Here is a 20,635-nt window from a genome sequence, read left to right on the forward strand (position 1 = left end):
TAAAAGAACGATGACTTAGTACTTCTGCTATGACTATCACAATACCTGAACATCTGTGAACAAGTAATAGTGCGTTATTATATCAGATTTTTTCTTGCAGAAGCGTCTGGTTTTTAAACTCCACTGTTCATCGCTCGTCGAAGCGTCGATCGGTGGTTCTAACCGATGTTTTCTGGAGTTTAGGAGGACACAAACTCACCTCATGCAGCCATTGGTAGTAGACCTAGTCGAATTAACACTGTTAGTGGTACGACGTGTGTAGTGGCATATGCTGGAAAGTTTAGTATTAGAAACCGAAACCTCTTCCTTCCGAAATGCCAATTCTATCTCTACTATTTAAAAGAACCTTTGCAATTACCCAATTTGTATCAGTGATGAGCGGATAGTGCTTTTCGAGACTCCGAATCCCTCCGACAACTTTAGTGTCTGAGGAAAACTCTCTCCGACTCCGAAGAGTTCAATCCCAGACTCCGAGATACTCCAATGAATCTCGTCAAGTATCCGAAACAGTGGCAAGCATGGTACATGGTCCACATAATACATATGATAATCTGGTTGGCCTCATAGTATTGTTTACTCTCCTGTACCCAATTGCAGTGCAGATGGATGATTTTTATGTACTTGGCAATCATTTCTGCATGTTACCCGTCATGTTACAACTTTACAAGGTGTCAACTGTCTGTGTTTTGGTTTGTAATCATAATCAAAAGTGCATTCTGGTCAGCTCTATCTAAAGATATCGGAGACAAGAGTTACAATACTCCGAAATTCTCCGAAAAAATATCTGTAGTAAACTCCGACTCCGCTCCGACTGTCTCAAAATCGGCAAAACTTCGCTCCGAATCCACTCCGACTCCGACTCCGCTCCGATGCTCATCACTGCTAACAATACACAATTGCCAAGTTTATTCCTTGCATTTCTGAACTGGTGTTTGAAAGGCAGTAGCAGCAGTCAAACATACTACAATAAATATTCATTATAATATTTTCGGTTTGTTTGAAAATCATATTTTAATAGTTTTGTTTTATTAACACTCTGTTGATGTACAAGTACAGTTCATTTTGTGCGTCAGGAATCTATAGCAAGGCATCAGATGCAGTGACGCGCGGTGAGGTTCGTCGCTGGTGAGCTATGTACTGACTGACTTTTTTCGAGTCAGATTTACAAATCTATGAACGCAAAATGGAGGGTGATTTAGTTGACAACTTGTTTCGTTACACGTTAGGACTGTTCAAACGCAGGCTACGTAAGCAGCTAATACATACATATTATGGATCAACAATTGAATGTAGACATGGATTGAAAATACATAACAGTAATACATAAGCGAGGGCATGTTATACTGTACTATTTAGATTTGAATTGTTAGCCAATAACCGAGGAATAATATTAATCTGATATCACCTGGATATTGTTACTCTACGTACGCTGTCCATTGCACGTAGCAAAGCCGGTGTGATTTACTTGCTGTGATTTAAATTTTCGAAGTAAGTGCGACAATAGCGTTCGATTGATTCCAGTCGTTGTATATTATGGGCTGCTCATGATGAATTGCGCTATCACAGGTGAAACTGGCCCTGTCTATACCTCGCTTATCCCTTCGCGCTTTAGTTGAACAATAAATAAACTATTTCCGTGATTTTGAGTGTGTCATTCATAACATCCATAGAAAATTTCAACATTTATTTGTAGTATAATCATTGAAAACAAGTTTTCTTTGCTCATCGTGATAACATGTGATGCTCTGCCCTGCTTGCCTCCCCGGGCCGCACCGCAGGTCACTGATTAGAGGAGTAGTTGGGCGTGGTGGTAGATTTGTGTTTTTATTATTCAGCCAAAAGTTGGGTTTAATAAAGATTAGGAACCACTGAAACAAATATTCGATGTAGTAGTATCATTGAGAGAACTACCGTCATGCCGTATGTCAGGTTCTCAATACACAAAACACACCGCTACCTCGCAGGAAAAAAAGTCAGCAGCACTCCGCCTAACAGTCTCAAACGGTAACATAATTATTGATTTTTGAGAATGCTTAGTTAAACGCAGTGTGAACGTATCTTCTTGCCTAGGAGTATTTACGGCTACACAGACAAAGATTTGTAATTTCGTACACGTCAAATAAAACACGACGACTTCCTCATCGAAGCATTAGAAATCATCGACCTCTGATATAACTCATAACAGAGCTCTTCTTTGCCGTTATCCGTAACAGCAGTCCGCCAGTGGACTAGCGTGGATTGTTGCTACGATTAAAACCGATGGGGTCAAGAAATCGTCCGCTATGCAGTTGAACAACTGATGTATTGTGACGTACAACGCAAATGACGTCACCTTCAAAAGAACAATGTTCATTCACGAGGCCTTCTCATCGCAATTGTTGTATTGTCTTCCAATTTGTAATCAAGTTACAAGTATCAAAATAAATGTAATCGTGATTACTTTTCCATTCTAATCGTAATCGCGATCGACTACTTCGAGATTACGCTATAATCGTGATCGTAATCGCGTTATTCGAAAGTAATTGTAATCGCAATCCATTTCCGACTACCAATTCATCCTATAATGATCAGAGCTAGTAAAGATCAAATAGAGGATTGCGTTTACAATTTTACACGTTGTGTGTAAAGAGATGAGGCCTATGTATTTGTTTTGCAAGTGCGTCTGTTCCCCACAAGTAATCCCTGGATTCCCCGCCGTCTGTAATTTCCCACCACTGTCATGGAACGGGTAAACTATGGCAAAACAACTTTAATATCCGACAGACATCAGTGCATCCAGAACGAATGCTAACGATGACGAACGAACGATTTGTTCGTGGTTCGATGAAACATTAATCTACGGTATGGCTGTTACTTGTCCTGCTATTCCATACAAAGTTTGAATATACCTTGAGCGATGATGCCGTTAAGTTAGATCAGACCTGGGCAAAGCGCGGCCGGCGAAGCTTTTCTGTGCGGCCCGCGAAAGGTTGATTGCAATTCAAAACATAAAACTTGCTTGTTGAATAAATAAAATCATAGGCTGAATCAACTGAGCTGGAACTTTATTTACTTCGAAACCCGTTCATTGATACGCCTCTATTACGCTGCCTACATACCTGGCATGCGTAATCCAGATTCAAAATAAAGGCAATGGGCCAAAGTATGAGTAATAATTATAGTCATTCTTTACATGTAGTTCAGCTCAGACCTTTTTTGTTTCCATTGTCATATTGCGAGTTTTACGGTATGTGTTTCAAATTGTTACGTGATACGTTTCCAAATCCCTAATTTGTAAAACAAGTCAATCAGTGCTCGCGATTACTACATGGCTGACTAATCATATCCATCACCATAAAGGATTAACCGGTATGCCCAAAAAAAACGAAAACTGAAATTCAAAGGTTTAAAATTTAGAGTACTTAATAGTTGCATACAGAAGTCAAAGGTAAACCCGTCCTTTTAGTTTTTACCGAGCCTGTCGCCGAGATTGAGGATTTAAATTACACTCGGTCTTACGACAAAAACACGTAACACTCGGTCAAGGAAGTGCGAAGTTCAGAAAAACTGCAAACTTCCCTCAACATCAAAGCTATTTGAGCTGCTTACTGCTCGAAATGCAGCGACCAAGAAAATAAGCTTTGTACTATTGTATATACATTTCAGTGAAGTGGTTTTCGAACTGGGGGATTGCAAGCATCAGATGGGGGCGTAAAGTCGAAGTTAATTGAAAAAGTTTTCGCGCTCCGAGGGATTTACCCTCAGCTAATAGTTGTTGCTGAGTGTATTGTGACTTTAACATTTCAAAATTCTCTCATCAACAGTCATAAACTTCCATGCCATCAAGCTATCCATTTAGATTGCTGGCATTCATGTAGCACATTTTTATAGTTTGTAATATAATGATAAGGGGGAGCAAAATTTTTCACTATCATGAAGGGAGGCACCCCTAAAAAAGTTTGAGATCTACTGTTTTAGCGTCTTATTGGAAGAACGTGGAAAGGGGTTTAAAGAGAGTTGATAATGTATCATGTTCAACATTGTTTCGAATCATGATGGCAAATAGATCTTTTTAATTTACCATCATTTTCTCATTACGTAATATCAAGTCGGTCACTGAGCAGGATTTATTAACAGTGTAATTTAGAAATAAAATGAAGATTTGAAGGAGAATAGCTAAAAAAAATTCACACGCCCCCCCAACGTATTTTCTACTTCTCATCTGGCCCGCGGACGAAAATAATTGCCCACCCCTTAATTAGATGGTGATTAAGGCTGACTCCAAGCAAAATACGTGTTATGTTGAAAGATTTGTGCCATTTTATGGTCGGGGCAACTTACCCGTGAACGCTTTTAGTTGGTCTCACACTTTAAAATGATTAAAAATGTTCCGTCACGAAGTTTCAGACCTGCTTCGTGACTTACTTAACATGGCTTGAAACATTTATCCTGCGTCGCGCCCTAGAACGATTTCGGGTTGAAAAACTGAGGCTGATTACAATTGGGAATATGTCACACCAATTATGGAAAGTATTGTCTAAACCAGTGGTTCTCGACCGCGGACCGAAGCAGGTTCGACGACAGTTTCGTGCCGATGCGCCATATGTAAGCATTTTATATCTTTATTATACCATTAATTAGAGAAGTAAAAGATGAGATTTTAATTTGATCAGGAAGTTTGTAACATATTTTTGCATGGTGTTGTAATAGACAGTTAATGGTCCCCTTTGACCGTAGGTCACAATGGTGCAAATGCTGTACGAAACTGTTTAAAAGCAGTCTACGTCTGGCTTCCGACAAGTTATGTGTGACGGCTACGGATATTTTTAAACAAACTTCGGTAAATTTAGCCGGTGCAATTAAACAACGATTGTGAGTATAACAGAGACTATACAGGAAACAGACAAGTAGCAATATCTTTTACACGATACCGAACCAACAACAGCATCAGTTCAAGTTATTGCTCCTTAACAGCTGACTTCGCGAGCTTCGCTTTGCAGAACCTTCAATAGAACAACGTTAAAACACGTAATATCTTGATAGCAGCATTAAGCGAAGTTTCCAATATTAAATTTGAGCTGCATACATTTGTGGTAGGCTACTTAAATTTAGGTTTGGGATTTTCAAAGCTTCACCGGTGCGTAGCATTTATTTTGAAGTTTTGTCGGTCCGCGAGGCCAAAAACGTTAGGAACCACTGCTAAACGGCATTTATGGTACTCCATATAAGCGTTTATACTTTGCTTTTTCTTGTATTCTGCAACTGATCTCCAGGTCCCAGAAAAACCTAATGGCAACTCACGAAATCTATATACCATATTGGTTAACTTTCGGTTTTTCAATATCACATCAACCTCTTGCTGTGAAAGTGCCCCAAAAGGCATTTGGTTTCTACTAGACTCGATGAAGATAATAATTAGATATTAGTCTTCAAACTTTTCGGGAATATGACATGGTTCTATTGATGAAAACAGTCATATTTGATGGCAAAGATTTATGTCTTGATTTTCCACCAACTGATGGTATCAGATTCCTCGAACATACTATCGTTCTATGACCCGAGTTTGATACATGCAAATGATGCGAGAGATAGGTGGGGTCCTAATAAGCAAACAAGATATTGCATTGGAAAGAAAACAGTTACAAACTTTTTTCCAATTTCGTGAAATCTAAATTAGCTCGGGACAAATATATTTATAGACATTTAAGAGATGTTAAATCATCATCGTTATAACGAGGACATCTCGACGAAGGTAACTATAATTTCCATTTATTCCCCAGTGTCATCATTGCTTTCATTAAGTGGCATTGTCATTATCGAAACACTATCACAGGACCCTATCAAGATGAAAACGCCCGAAAAAGCATCACCGAATAATTGAACAAATGTTTTGACAACAAGCTCATTACATGAATATTTATTACGTGTGCTCCACGATTGGCATTTGATTAGCATGGGATATATACATCAGGTGATTATCTCAAACTGTTTGACCATTTTCTCTTGTCCAAACGATACACTTCATCTCTCTGTCATTGCCACCGCCTCGGTTTCATCCATAGCGGAAGCTGGCACTGGTCTCCCGATCCTCAAAATCTTGTTCCAAATGATTTCAGGAAGATCCGAATAGAGCAGCGGATTCAACGCACTATTAATGGGCACGATAAGCAAACCCGCCGGCAGGTAAACATCTTTCGGTATGTCAACCCCTATACGAAATTAAAAAGATATGTACTGGCTCATCAGCACTTTACTTAATGATTATGAGTTGACTAAATGATAGAGCCGAAATATCGTTAAACGTGGAATCAAGTGCAGTAGTGATTTTCACATTCGATATTCACGAGATTTACGTGATGATAGATTTCCATTGTCATGAGTGGCTTATGCAGGAATTAGAATGGAGATAATATTTTGGATATATTACGCATTTTTATCCACAAATAGAATAGAATAGAATACACTAAATATGATGAATTTTACGAATAGTTACTTCATTAAAAACCATTTTCGTTCAGCAGAAATGCAAATATGGAACTAAGACATGACGTCTCATTAGAATGTATCGTTAATAAGAGTACAAGATGACAATAAGAGTATCTTCTCTTTGGAAAATTCCCAAGCTGAAATTTATCAGCAATCGTAAAGATATTTTCTGACTTTACCAGACACATGTAAAATTAACACTGAAAAGTCGCTACCAACTTTTGTAATCGTAATCAGTTAATATTCATGAGATAATTTGGCATTTCAAAAGAATTGACTTTCGTAATGATGTGAGAAAAGTGAAAAGGCGACAATTCCATGATTTGTGTTTATTATATAAAAATTCACTCTGTTGTATTCAGTAACATATGACAAGAATGTTCCGCTTACCGTTAAAACTCAAGAAACCGATGATGCAAATCGGTATCCAGCAAAGGAAGTCAGATATCACGATTCGTGTCAGCTTGCGTTGTATGCTCTTGCTTTCCTTATTATTCATTTCTTCGCTGGCGTTAGCCTCAATCACTGTGGAAGTGCTCATGGCGCGTCTACAAAAATTTGACGTGCGTGAATAAAAAGTTCAACCCGAACGTCAAACCAGATATATCATGCTCACACTTCGTTGGTTAGCTATAGCTAGTTAGTGCAATTAGCTGGCATCGACAACGACTTACCTAAACAACAAAACGTAGCAAACGAGCATGTACAGAAAAGCTACAAAATTCAGAAGCAGCAGAAAGAATGAATATCCCCAAGCCCTGTCCACGGATGGATTCGGAAAAAATGTCGGCAGACAAACTCCGTGACTGGAATAGTAGCCGAACTCGTACGCCACTGTCATGTTCGGGTTTACGTCAAGAATTTTATTCTTCAGTCGGCTCCACTCAGTAGATCTGCAAATAATATTTGGAGAAATCAATAAATGCTCAATTCACATGTTCTACTATACGTACCCATCTTGAGGCTGCGGAGTAGTTTGAATAAGGCTGAGCCACTTGTCCATATACTGAATATCATGGTAATTTACCACTTTGAAAATTCGGTTTTCATTGAACCTATAATGCACGAATATGAGCATTCAATTCGGTAGACTTTCAATTTACGAACAATGTTGTCCCGGTTCTACATCAGGATGTTTTAATTGTAACGTTATTATATTTTTATAGTCTCGCTATTCGTGAAATATCATACATCAATCTCATGCTGAATCTGATCTTACGTCGACAAATCGACGTGTCGATGGGCATCATCAACGTTCTATGGAATAGTGATAGAAGGGTTTTCGCAGACATGTGATAGCCTTTACCCATCGGGATATCCCAAAGTTTGAAAAAGAAATATATAACACTGGTCAGCAATCTTGCTATTTAGGGGTATAAAATATTTGCTCGAACAAGAGCCAGATCTGGAAGGTCGGTGATTACGAATATCAGATTAGTTTTTCCAGATTGGCTCTTGTTCGAGAAATATTTATACCCCTAAAATAGCCCAAGATTGCTGTATTTACCCATGAATATTTCAATTGATAGGAAGAAAATCGTAGTTTTTTCTAATTTTATAGTGCGCATGAATAGATAATTGACTATGAAGAACCCTCATGTCGTTCTCAGCCATTCTATCAATATTAACATGACCTGGTGCGAAATATTTGTTTGTCAAAAAAGCAGTTTGTCTAGCCTAAAAATTGAACTTTTGAACAACGGAAGTACATATTCCCCTGTATCACTTGGTCATCCTACGAACATTAAAGAGGAGTATAAAGCTATAAAATTTGTCCCTAAAAAAGCTTGAATACAATACTCATATGAGTTTCATTTCTTTTGACCTGTAAATAGATAATTTTCCGTTGAATCAACAAAGTGGGTATACCCCTAGTGTCCCTATCAAACGAGAAGCTTAAATCTGGTGTCTTTGATAGATTTACGATTCAAATACTGATGAAAGAGTCCAATTTCATATTAGGAAGGAGTTAACTGCATGGCATTCATCCTAAGATGTCGTAAATAAAACTTTTCAGAGGATCACTGATCACAAAACACTCAACTACAAACAGTTGGTCCGAAAATTCGTATCTGCATATGGAAAAATCGGAACGATCATAGAAGTTCCTGTCCTTCCTGTTCAGTCATTTCCTATTAATCTTGTTGATTAGCAAGTAGAGAGGTTCCACAAAGACATCAAAACAACAACAGAAAGATATTAGGGCAGATGAGATGAATATATTATGGCAGACCATTGCTGGAACCTTTTGAGAAACTGCAATAAATTGCTCACAGGCGAAAATCGTACAAAAACAATTGTGCTTTACGTTAAATGAATAATATCATGTTCCAACTAATTATTTCAAATTTTCATTAGGTGGTTGACGTAAACACTGATTGAATTAAAGCTACGTTATTTGAGTATTTAGGTAAATACTTATATACATGACCGGAGTATATTTACGTACATGATATCCGTGAAAGTGTATAACTATGACAAATCTAATACCCCTAAATATATCGTTGTTGCTGTATTTTGATTTAAAAGAGTCTATTGTGCGTAAAAAGAACAAGTAGATTGAATTTCTAAACTTTATAGTGCGACTAAGCCGATTATTTATCTAGCCATTACAGCGAAAATGGGAGATTTTGGTCAAAATAGCCCAATGGGTTATCTCCAAAATAAGAGCCAATTTGAAAAAACTAAGGTCATATTCGGAATCAGTGCCCTTCAGACCCCCAAACCCACTCTTACTTTGTCTGCGTAAAAATATGTGTTGACCAGTGCTATCATTGCTACTCGTGAATCGGTTCCTCGTGAATTTAGCAGTCTTGGAGTGAATCAAAGCACACAAATACAAAGTTACATCGATCTAGTGACAGTATGGTAGGCCATACACAATCAATATATATTAAATCACAAATATCAGCGGGTTCCATCGAATAAAAATCGTACTATGCTTACGCCACGCTGCTCACAAAGTAATCTTCGATATGTGGAATGAGTGGGATTATGCCAAGCAATATTGATACAACCCATGAAATGATAACTGCCATGGTTGCGGCAGCCATGCTCGGTCGAGATAACGGTCTGCAAATAACCAAAAAACAGCTGGATAATTAGGAGAAGGTATAATAGTACCCAATTGATCAATAAATAAATATGAACTACAGTTACAACTGCGATAGTCGATCACGTACAATATTTGGAATATCATAAAAATTGAGAAAGTACATTCAAATGCGCTTCCGCGATGAGTATGAAGATATTTACTGAGTGAGATATTTCATTGGTATTCTCTCCGATTGAATCACTCTAGATCAGGGGTTCTCAAAGGGTGGGAAATGGCCCACTGGTGCGCCACAGATCATTTTGAGGTGGGCCACAGAGCCATTTTGGAATTACGTTGGATGATTTCATATGTCACAGAAAGATTTTGATCTGGGGTAGAGAGTAGAGATTAACCTTTATCAGCACAGGGGTTTTAGGTAACTTAATCGGCACACACGTTGACACATTGTCAACCTGTCAACCCATTAATATATACTACTAATTGTCTCTGTAACGCCTTCAATAATTTGATTTCCTCTTGTGCTTGTCTCGTTGTTATGACTACCGGTATAGCTGAATTGCCTAGCGTTCCTTTTCATTGTTGCACTATTACGTCAAAGTTCGCCAATCTGCTTTTCGTTTGAATCTCCTTCCATTGGGCTCGAAAGTCACGTGACTTCTCAGCATAGCAACCACCGTCTGGGGCCAAGCGCGTTTCTGGTATCATCTTCTCTGCGACAGTAATGCATTTGTATGTCGCAATTTCTGCTACTGCACTGGTCTTTGCTGTCACATTATGTGTTCGTGTTACGAAAGTGGCTAAAACAGGATTGATTTTTTTTTCGTGCAGATAGATGACAATGTATAGTATTCAATTAACATGATGGAGTAGAGCAGTTTAAGATAGCCTATGTCAAACAAGTCATTCCAAGGTTTAGTACCTTCATCTGGACCTACTAACTATTCATCGAATGACTGCAGCATTATTATGCTTCAAGTGTGAGGAATCAGTGATCAGTCAATATCGGAGATTAGTAATATTGTAACATTACCGTACCGTGTTAAATTTGATTTCAGATGGATTTGGTTGAGCTACTTTTACGATTTGCGAGTTCTTCAAAATTAATCCGAATCTGGTCAGAAGAAGTCAAAATGATTTAGACAACGACCATCCCACATCAGCAATGTATGGTGGTGATGGCAGAGAATTGGGAAATATTCAGTTCAGCCATGAGTAGAAAGAAAGTTTATTACGTAGAGGTTGGTAACTGCAAAATCACTTGAAAGATTGGGGAAGCGTTGGAACTGAGTTCGAATCCCACTTGACGCAAGTGGGTCGGAGGCTTATCTGGACTCCCCAAGGCTTACCTAACTACATGAGCAGCGTCATGTAATCAAGCCCAGATGGCTAAGTAAAGCCGATGAGGCTCGAAAATCGGCACCACTGACGAGGAGGTATGGAAGCAAGCAAGAGAAGAAAGATGGTGAACGAATGGGTGACAGGAACTCAGAAAAAGCTAATCAAAAAGCAAAGAGACCTTTGAACTTTAAAGCATTTATGTTGTGGTGCAAACAGACGATCATCATCATTGCTTTATTAGCAATTTTATCAGTTCAATACACCGCAAAATGCGATACAATGAAAAGACAGGAAGATGTCGAAGCGACTCGGAGTAGTCTATGGAATCAGACACCCATCTTGGCTTTGGCGATGTAAAGAGGAGGCATGCACACTGAATGAAAGTAAAGAAGATAGTATTTCCACCTTTTCAGAGTAATATGTAATATTGCATACTTGCTAGAGTGTTATATTTTTTAAAGTAATTTTAGGACATGTTTGCGGCACTTTTGTGATGTGTGTATTGATAGATTTCAAGTGTCCCTATTCTACCAAATCAAGATCATTAATAGACTTGAGCGTTTAGAAGATAGTCTTCATTTTGAAATGAGTCGGTGATACTATAGTACTTGCCCAGCATCACAAGTACTTTGACAAGTGCAGGGCAGCTTGTGCATTGCATACTCAAAACTTATGCCATTTATTCGTTTTGGACCCGATGATACCCTAAGATTCTGAATAGAAGAACTACCTAATTCTGATATAATATTTCCACAACAATACTTTCTTAATCTTGCATACTCTCGCTTGATTTTACAAAATTCTAAGAGTGCTGACTAAATCAATAACTGGCCAATAAATTCGACAAATTCACAACTTGAGAATGTATTTCCTTTGTACCGAGAATTAAACAAATAGAATGTAGGTATTGGTCACAGATTAGGTATTCCTGATTAATGTTGCCAACGTGCCATAAACGGATGCAGTTTTGACTTAAGCTATACACTGCTACTGCGGAGGTAGTCTTAAACTGACGACTCACTTAAACACACAGAGTTGGCTTGAAAATGGGCATTGGGCAGGCATAAGCAATACAATTGAGAGGACTGTGTTGGTATATCGAAATTTATGTAAACGAGAATAACAGCAAGCAGTGTAACTGTGAGTACTCCATGGCAATCTGTAGTTATTGCGTTGCTGCATCGCGTCGACGTCAGTATCTTCCATTGACAAGCCAAGATCCTGAACGGCGTCTGTGTAAATTTAGGGTGCTCTGGCCCTGGCACGGAGAACGACGGTAAGGGATACAAGTGTTGTTGGGTCCGTATGGTTACGAGGCTGGTCTCACACAAATGACCTACTGGTGGCGTTGATTGTACCGTATGTCGACAACAATGTCAGTTCCTTCCCAGCATTTTGGGTGGATTTCTACCAAGTTCAGGAAGTATATGTGGTCCCGACTTTTAAGGCCGGTAGCGTCTTGAGGTGTTCGCTCCACCTCCCTACGGTGACGTAATTCCATAGACAGTTGAGCTGCATTTTCTCACGGTTCAAGGGGTAAATAGCGTGCGTGTGCTCCTCGTTCTTGCGATGAAGGAGATGGTGTCTTCTGGACAGCAGTTTGTGGCAGAGATACAAGATGCCCCGGATATGGTTTACGTATAGCGCACAGTGCAACTTCACTAGCACAGCAATCAGGTACAGATGAGTGAGGCTAGCATCAATGTTTGCATTGATTTGTTAAACATCTAAAAGTATCTATAAAGAGAATAAAATGGTTATGAATTAGCCTACCCTCTGATTTTTGTTCAAGAAATTTGTGTAAATTTTGTATAGGGCAATGCAAAAGCTACTGAAGGTAGAAAATTTTAAATTTGATTCAACTAGCCAAATTTGCTATACATTTTTTTTTGAAAACTCAACCATTTCATGGCATAGCCAGTAAAATTTTACAAAATATTTTATTTTTTCAATAAATTAAATTTTTTTGCCAAATCTAGCGTGCAACCTTTTTTCAAGCCAACCTTACAATTTTGTTCACTAGACAGTGAAATTTGGAAAAAAAGTTATTTTTGAACAACACTGATGTATAGAAACTTGACCAAAATTTAGAAAAAAACATTGGCAACAGTGCCAGTACTAAATTATACGAAGTAGTGTCATGAGTAACAGCAAGACCTGGTCTTCCATTAAAAGAATATTTACATTCCAGTTAGAATGATACCAAATTGTAAATCGCTGCATCATCACAAAAACCAAGTCGAAAGTACGGTACTCTTGTCCTTGTCCGGCAATAGCAGTCTTCTCAGCACTATCCTTGAAACACTCAATAACTTCCTTCTGATTAGACTTAAATTTGGCTGACCGAAATTCTTGATTATCTTTTTCGATAAATGGCACAGATATCTTAATACCTAACCGATGCCTGCAGTTGATGCATCTATTCTTAGGCCAATTTCACTATATAAACACTTTAATAAAAATCTAATAATTGTGGGTTATCTTAAATTATTTGCTATTTAAGCTGACTCGATTATGCTGTCTTTGGGGCACACAAAATACCGGTATGACATTTGATACCACCAAACAAACAAGTCAACATAGATCAAATGTTAATTATATTTATCCTTCCCACTAGATTTATTAATTTCAGTCACTTTCCTGTCGTTTTCTGGCAATTCAGAAGTCGATGGAAAGACTACTCCGAATTGTTTTCTCATCCATTATAACAAATTGGCACGTTATACCCTGACATTTTGCGCGGCTGCAAAACAACATAAACCTACCTAGTTAGTGTCTAAAAGTCCTGAAACTAGCTAATAAGTCATAGAAGATAACATAAAACCTAGAACTGTACTTCAAACAACCTCACTGAGACAGAAAATACGGTTTGAAAACATACCAATATCGCAAATTAACACAGGGAGCGGCTATCTAAGATAGTTGTTTGGCCCCAGCGAACCACAAGTCACGTGACTTTCGAGCCCAATATGCTTCTTATTGCGCCGTAGGTAGGGCCTCGATATCCAACCAACTGTTCAATGTCCATCCACAGGCTGTCATCTGGTAATTGTATCAGCCCGTTTTCCGTAGAGGTTATTGCATCGTCTGTTGTTGAGTCCCTGTACCTAACGCCTGCGCGCCTTCATAATATCGGCAGACAGACAGCTATCTAAAATTCCCTGCTTTATACCCTGCTGAGTTGAGGTTCAGAAAATTGGTTAGAATGCCGACTTGAAAGTTCAATGAAAATTATATCAAGTATGGATTCACATCAATTTGTGACAACGGAGAAGAAAATAGACAATGTGTTTTATGTTATAACGTCCTTGGTCATCATTCATTGAGGCCATCAAAACTGAAACTTCACCTGGAAAAATCTCATCCAAAATACAAGGATAAAGATGAGAACTTCTTTCAACTAAAAGAAGATAGGTTCAAGCGTCAGCGCTTCGATTCAAAGTTAGAAGTCCATCAACATGCCAGGAGAATTATAGAAGCATCTTATGTAGTCAGCTTTATGATCGCAAGGCAATGCAAACCGTGCGTAATTGGCGAGACTCTCATCAAACCATGTGCTGCAGAAATGATTAGAATTGTACGAAATTGGAGCAAATTCCTCTTTCGAACATTATGCTACTGTACAGCGTAGAATTGCTAATTTGTCAGACAATATTAAAAATCAGGTAATCAAAGAAATAAAAAATTCTCAATTCGGATTGTTCTCAATTCAACTTGATGAAATTACCGATGTTGCGTCTTGTTCACAGCTCTGGTGAAACTACCGATGTTGCGTCTAGCTCACAGCTCTTGGTGTATTGCAGATATATGTCAGAAAAGGGTATGAAAAGTAACATGTTGTTTTGCTCTTCATTTGAAACCAATACGAGAGCTGTTGATGTGATGCAAAAACTGGAAGCATTTATCGACAAAGAAGGACTCGAGTGGGAAAATGTTTGTGGCATATGCACTGACAATGCCTCTTCCATGTTGGGATCCAAAAGTGGCTTACAAACATTAGTTCGTAGGCGTTCACCTAGGGTCGTCTCAATGCATTGCATGATACACAGACAAGCGCTCGCTTCGGAAACTCTTTCAGAATCTCTTCAAAATGTTCTGAACACAGTAATCAAAGCGGTAAACTTTGTCAAAATGGAGCATTAAGCAAACGCCTATTCAGAAATTTATGTTCTGAGATGAATGCTGAACACTTGGATTAGCTGTATTATACTCGGGTCCGATGGCTGTCCAAGGATAATGTTTTGGCAAAAGTTTTTGAACTACGGGAAGAATTGACTGAATTTCTTCGCAGGCAAGGAAAGAACGAATTGGAATCTTCATTTGGTGATAATACCTTCATATGTAAACTTGCTTATCTGGTTGATGTATTTGAACAGTTGAACCGCCTAAATCTCAAGCTACAGAGAAGAAACACGACTGTCATTGATTTTATCGATGTCTTAAATGCGTTTGTGCAAAAGCAAGAAAACTGGAAACGCAAAGTTGAAGAAGGAAATATTGTCATGTTTGAGAGCCTTTCATCTATGATTGAAGGCCAAATCGACATGAATCTATCATCCGAAATATTGCAACATCTTGACAATCTCAGGGAAAAATTTTTGAACTAATTTCCTGAAATATCTACTTTAGACTTGGACCTGGTGAGAAAGCCTTTTGCAATCCCAATTGAGAAAGTTGCAAAGAACAATCAGGATTAGTTCATTGACTTCATAAATGACTCCACCTGTATAGACTTGTTCGAGACTTTGGATATCTGTTAGTTTTGGGCGAAGGTGTGTGTTTCATACCCACGTATCGGTAAAGAATGCATCAAAATTTTGTTGCCTTCCAGCAGTACGTATTTATGTAAGGCAGGATTTTCCACTTAGTTGCAGCTGAACACAAAGACTCGAAATCGACTAAATGTGGAAGATAGTATGCGTTGTGCGCTCACTTCGACCACTCCAAAAATTGATGAATTGGTCAATAATTTCCAGCAGCAATTTTCTCACTTATACACGGTTGAATAAATAATCTCCCTTGAAATATGTCCTGCTGATTTTTGTCCCTGTGTCCAAGTCTCTTGGGACGTTGGCCACAGAACATTTTCAAAATGGAAAATGGGCCACAGCCAAAAAAGGGCTGAGAGAACCCCTGCTCTAGATAAATTGTGAAAACAGTGCGAGGACGGCGTCGTTTGTAAAAAAAACAATCTATTACACCGGCTTCGTAATTCACCTATGACTCAACTTTAGGTACCTAATCTGCAAATGAAAAATAAAAAATGGAAATCATACTAAAAGGAATGTTTAGATACAAAATCAATATTGGTTACACCTGACACGGGTGAAATAAGACATGATTCGGGTCACAATTGGAAACTAATGTTTGATGGTGACTCGAAACGTTGTTTCTTGCTCACAACCAGGATATAACAAAGCAATCCAAGACTCGAATCCGAGTCCAGTGTCTGTTGTTATGAATCGAGTCGAGTATTGGGAGTGGGGGAGATGTGGGTCCGATGAAACAGTGCGATCCAAAATATTCTTGAAACACTATCGATGACAATTCACTGACTACACTCGGGGGATTTATTTATAAATAGCAAGCTGTAGTAATATTTCTTTAGGTCCAATTAACTCCGGCTTGCGTGAGCTATGCGGTCCGTGACACATATTTTATATTTTATGGGGTTTAAAGTAAATGTCGATAGTCATATATTGTTCTCTTTGTAACCTTGAACAAGAACAAATCAGCAATCATTTTATTGTGAAGTTTAGGGCTTGTATCATGTTATGTATGACGACACATATTTTTTTAAAATTCAATATCACCCTCGAGTGGACTTTTTCTCTATTCAACTACAAAATTATAGAGTGGGCCCTATCATACACCATCGTCAAATCGAGCAGAAAAACAGAAGCAGGCATATCTACGAGAGGCTGTATTTCATAATTTCCTATGGTATGATATCGTATTTTAATTATTATTTATTCTATTTTTCAAGCTGGTGACCGGACATTCTTCTTAGGTTTGATGTAGCTTGAATTATAGTACGCAGCACAGAAAGTTGAAACATTCAAGTTTTTGAGCGTATGTCTCCTCGATGTCCAGGTCGTGTGCTTTGGACCCAATAGGATGCGGACCTGTGATACGTTTGGGCAACAAATTTTAAACTTTATAGTATACTTTTTAAAGGCTGGTAGTCATGTATATATCCGCGGTAGGCAGAGTATGGACAAAAGTGTTGCGCCAGCAAAAGATTAATTGTTCTCGGCTGAAGGTTTGAGAACTGGAGAGCATTAGGGAAATTTTAATCCATCCATACCACATCTCCCCTACATATCGGAAATATACTGTTCAATATTACAGTTATGACGCCATATCAGGTTTTGCTCGAACTATCAACTCGACTCGTTACAGGTTCACCCAAAGACCCACTTTAAACACTCCGAGATGCAAACCCCTGTAACACGCGCGCCCGTTTGACAGTTGTTTAAATATTTCCGTTTGAAATATGCACAACAAACCTCATAACAGAGTATAGTCTGTGACTTGCGATGATCACCATTGTGAAGACAGATTGCTCAGACCCAATAACCATGACCGCACCCAATGCGGAACACGTGCTACTACTTCTCCATTCACGATCGACTTGACAATAATCGGTGTCGGTTTGCGAAGCCTTTATGGATATCGAAAATGCATAAATCTGAAAGGGACAAAGCTCATTGTAGATTTCCAATAGTAAATGGCGCCCAAATCATACTCACCCCCACCAGTAAATCAGAGAATGATAGGCTTAATATCAATCTGCTGACGAGCTTGGTGCGTATCGAAGTGCTTGCCACATTACGTGATAATATTGGTTTGATAGCCGCCCGTATGGTTATCACTATCACCCCTGTACACCCAACTATCGCCCCCAAGCCTGAGAAAAAATAAACAGGACTCTGGCTATTCTACATTCGCAGAGCATTGAAATGATGGTAGTTGTCGCTTGAATATTTAGCAATGCCTTCTGTACTGTATAAACTAATAATGCAGCAGTGAAATTCATAGTTTGATAAGCTTATCATATTTTTAGCACCCGACAAGTGGATGTTTTTTCCGGCAAGGAAAACGGATGTAAAATTGTTACATTTGTCTTTGATGATGATTTAAATTTCCTTGGTAGTTGCAGGAAAAAAGGTACAAAAACGAAGAAAACCAAAAGTTACAATAACAGACGGATGTAAAATTGTTACATTTGTCTTTGATGATGATTTAAATTTCCATGGTAGTTGCAGGAAAAAAGGTACAAAAACGAAGAAAACAAAAAGTTACAATAACAGACAACAAATCAAATTTCGTTTTTAGATTCAGTCCATGACAACTTTGTGGATCCTGTTACTTTTGCCAATGAGTAATGATCATTTTCAGAAGTTCGTGAAATTGTTAACACGAAATATCCTTGAAATTTTATACAACTGTAAAAACTCTTTTCAAACCATCAATTCAGCATGTTTGGTGGCTACAGTAAGACTTTTGGAAATAAATATAGCGCCTAGCTTAAAGGACTTGTTGGAAGCATATTGAACTGACTCGAAATGCGAAAACAGGGGACATATTAGGCATTTTTGAGCTTCCACGGAGGAATATTCATCTTTATGGAGAAAACAGGATATATTGTAAGCTTGTAGCTTTGACGTCAACAGAGGCTTAATTGGATGTGTAAATCGTACGATATTCTACTGAACTTTCTGAACGAAACAATACAATTTGGTGTTATTTACTATGTGCTACAGCTGAAGACGGCATCGGTCATCATTAATTTTGTCGTCTCAAGCCAGATCATTTGATGCCGTGATGATAACAACAAATTTTCTACCTACAGCAACAACAAACTATTGAGCTTACTTATTATCCAGCTGAGCGCAAGAATTGCTTTACCGGTTATCATCGATTTTTCATCTGAAAAAGCACTGTCAACGCATCCCGGTTGACATTCATCGATTCCGGACTTGCAATCTTTAATTCCATCGCACACCTGCATTTGATCGACGACATTTTATCTATTATCATTTAAATACATTTCATGTCTATGAACAATATCGGCCTGGTTTAAATGACCATAGTAGTCGACAAACACCATGAATACCACAAACAAACAAAAAAACATGTCAGCTGAATCAGATAGGCGTGGCGAGAATATCGTGCCTAAATCGCGAGGTAGCGAAAACAAATTATTGCTGGATACTCGGTAAGCAATAGAAATATCGACACTATACGTATATCTATTGGAAATAATACTTGAAGCAGAGCTGACCGGGTCAAATTACTCAAGTGTCTTTTTCTTCAGCAATTTCACACTGCCATACGACAAGCGACAGTTTTTTATGTTTCCTTACTATTACGAAGCCGCTCAACAACCAGCTGGTCAGCTCTTCTGAATTCAGGCTAAGGGATGTGTTTAAGTCAGAATTAAAATTTCAAAAGCATGGAGGGCCTCCAAGTCTTACGGCATCTCGTGAAATATACTGCAATGCTCCTTCGTCCTTGCAGCTGAAATGGGAACACCCCTCCTCATCTGATCCATTATCGCAATCCTGCACGATAAATATATATATAAGTAATTGAAGGGGCATACTATATATATTAGGGTTGTGTTTAAAATAAAAATCAATTTAAAACAAACATATTCAAAACAAGGCCCTTGTTTAAAACATGTTTTTTTCAAAGTCATGACACATTTTCAATTGTGACGTCACAGTGGATTGATATCCACAATTGAAAATATAGGATACATATAGCTCCTTTGACGAAATAGACTTCCAACCCCTGTCATATACGGACCGAAAATATCTTTAACAGGGACGACATCGTCATGCAGCAATTTGACGGTCGGCGGTCATGATCATCAGAACATTCGTTCCGTACCAATGATATATATCAGTGCTTTTCAACCTCCATTCCCACTTTTTTGGAAAATAAATTTCATTCGCACTACAAACTAAAAGAAAATTGTTATACAAAAAAAAGATGAATGATACTTAACAACATTTCGTTCAGATGTGCAGCAAATGGGCTACTATGTAGCTTAAGCTATCAAGTGTCTCATGAAAAAGGTACATTTTTCGCTCGTTTTGATTTAAACTACTTCATTAAAGCCCTTCTCCGCCAATCAAGTTGTTGGATTTTGTACAGGAACGTCTACTAGTGCTCGGATGGCCAGGTCTTAATATCTGTTCTGCACTCCTATCTGAAATACAGCGTATTTTTCGCAAGTGAATAATGCTTGCTGGCAGAAATCGTTTTTGTGAGCTGACACAAAGGTCCCGGAGGATCCAGTTTGTCGAAAGGGTGAAAAATTCGCATGCTTATGTTGGAGCTTTTGTCTCATGTTTGGAAAATAAGATCCAAAACGATCAAGGATAGTAGGCACATTAGAGCTCGCTAGCTTATGATATGTTGCTCCAACTTCTGTTCTGTTTTTTTTTTCGATTTCCCTTTATATGTCTGGCGTGTAAATGAGAAGAGCAAATAATCTCACGATACCGTGTGTTCTGCTCTTTAGCTTAATCTATCTTGAGAATTCATAACAGTTCAACAACGGCGTAGCAGCTTTTTAGACGACCACCAAAATCTGAGTTTTTGTGGCATCCGGCGACCCGAGCCTCACCCATGAAAAGGAATTCATTTTTAATATTACAGTAGTGTACTACAATTTCACGAATATGCATGACTTACAAAACGCGCACATCACAGTTATATACCCAACACAGCTCTGCAAAACAGGTCTGACACACGCGATTTCAA

The 20,635-nt window shown here is 38.4% G+C and overlaps 1 protein-coding gene across 2 annotated transcripts in view; it reads right to left on the reverse strand.

The window, feature by feature from the left end:
- Window positions 1–20,635, reverse strand: part of LOC145447292 (uncharacterized) — a 272,585-nt gene that overhangs the window by 31,705 nt on the left and 220,245 nt on the right. The window contains exons 34-39 of one of the 2 annotated variants that reach the window (XM_080325732.1): window positions 17,611–17,768; window positions 17,368–17,549; window positions 9,412–9,537; window positions 7,419–7,520; window positions 7,140–7,358; window positions 6,856–7,013 (exon numbers count right to left, since the gene is read on the reverse strand). In XM_080325732.1, the coding sequence (XP_080181858.1) occupies window positions 6,856–7,013; window positions 7,140–7,358; window positions 7,419–7,520; window positions 9,412–9,537; window positions 17,368–17,549; window positions 17,611–17,768 (945 nt within the window). Of the gene's footprint in view, window positions 1–5,880; window positions 6,189–6,855; window positions 7,014–7,139; window positions 7,359–7,418; window positions 7,521–9,411; window positions 9,538–17,367; window positions 17,550–17,610; window positions 17,769–20,635 lie in introns of those variants that run through there. The other variant, XM_080325722.1, reaches the window with a different exon arrangement.

The sequence above is a fragment of the Botryllus schlosseri genome, chromosome 1 (genome assembly GCF_051294905.1).
Source record: "Botryllus schlosseri isolate E-star chromosome 1, Bs_hap1, whole genome shotgun sequence".
NCBI classification, from domain to species: Eukaryota; Metazoa; Chordata; class Ascidiacea; order Stolidobranchia; family Styelidae; genus Botryllus; species Botryllus schlosseri.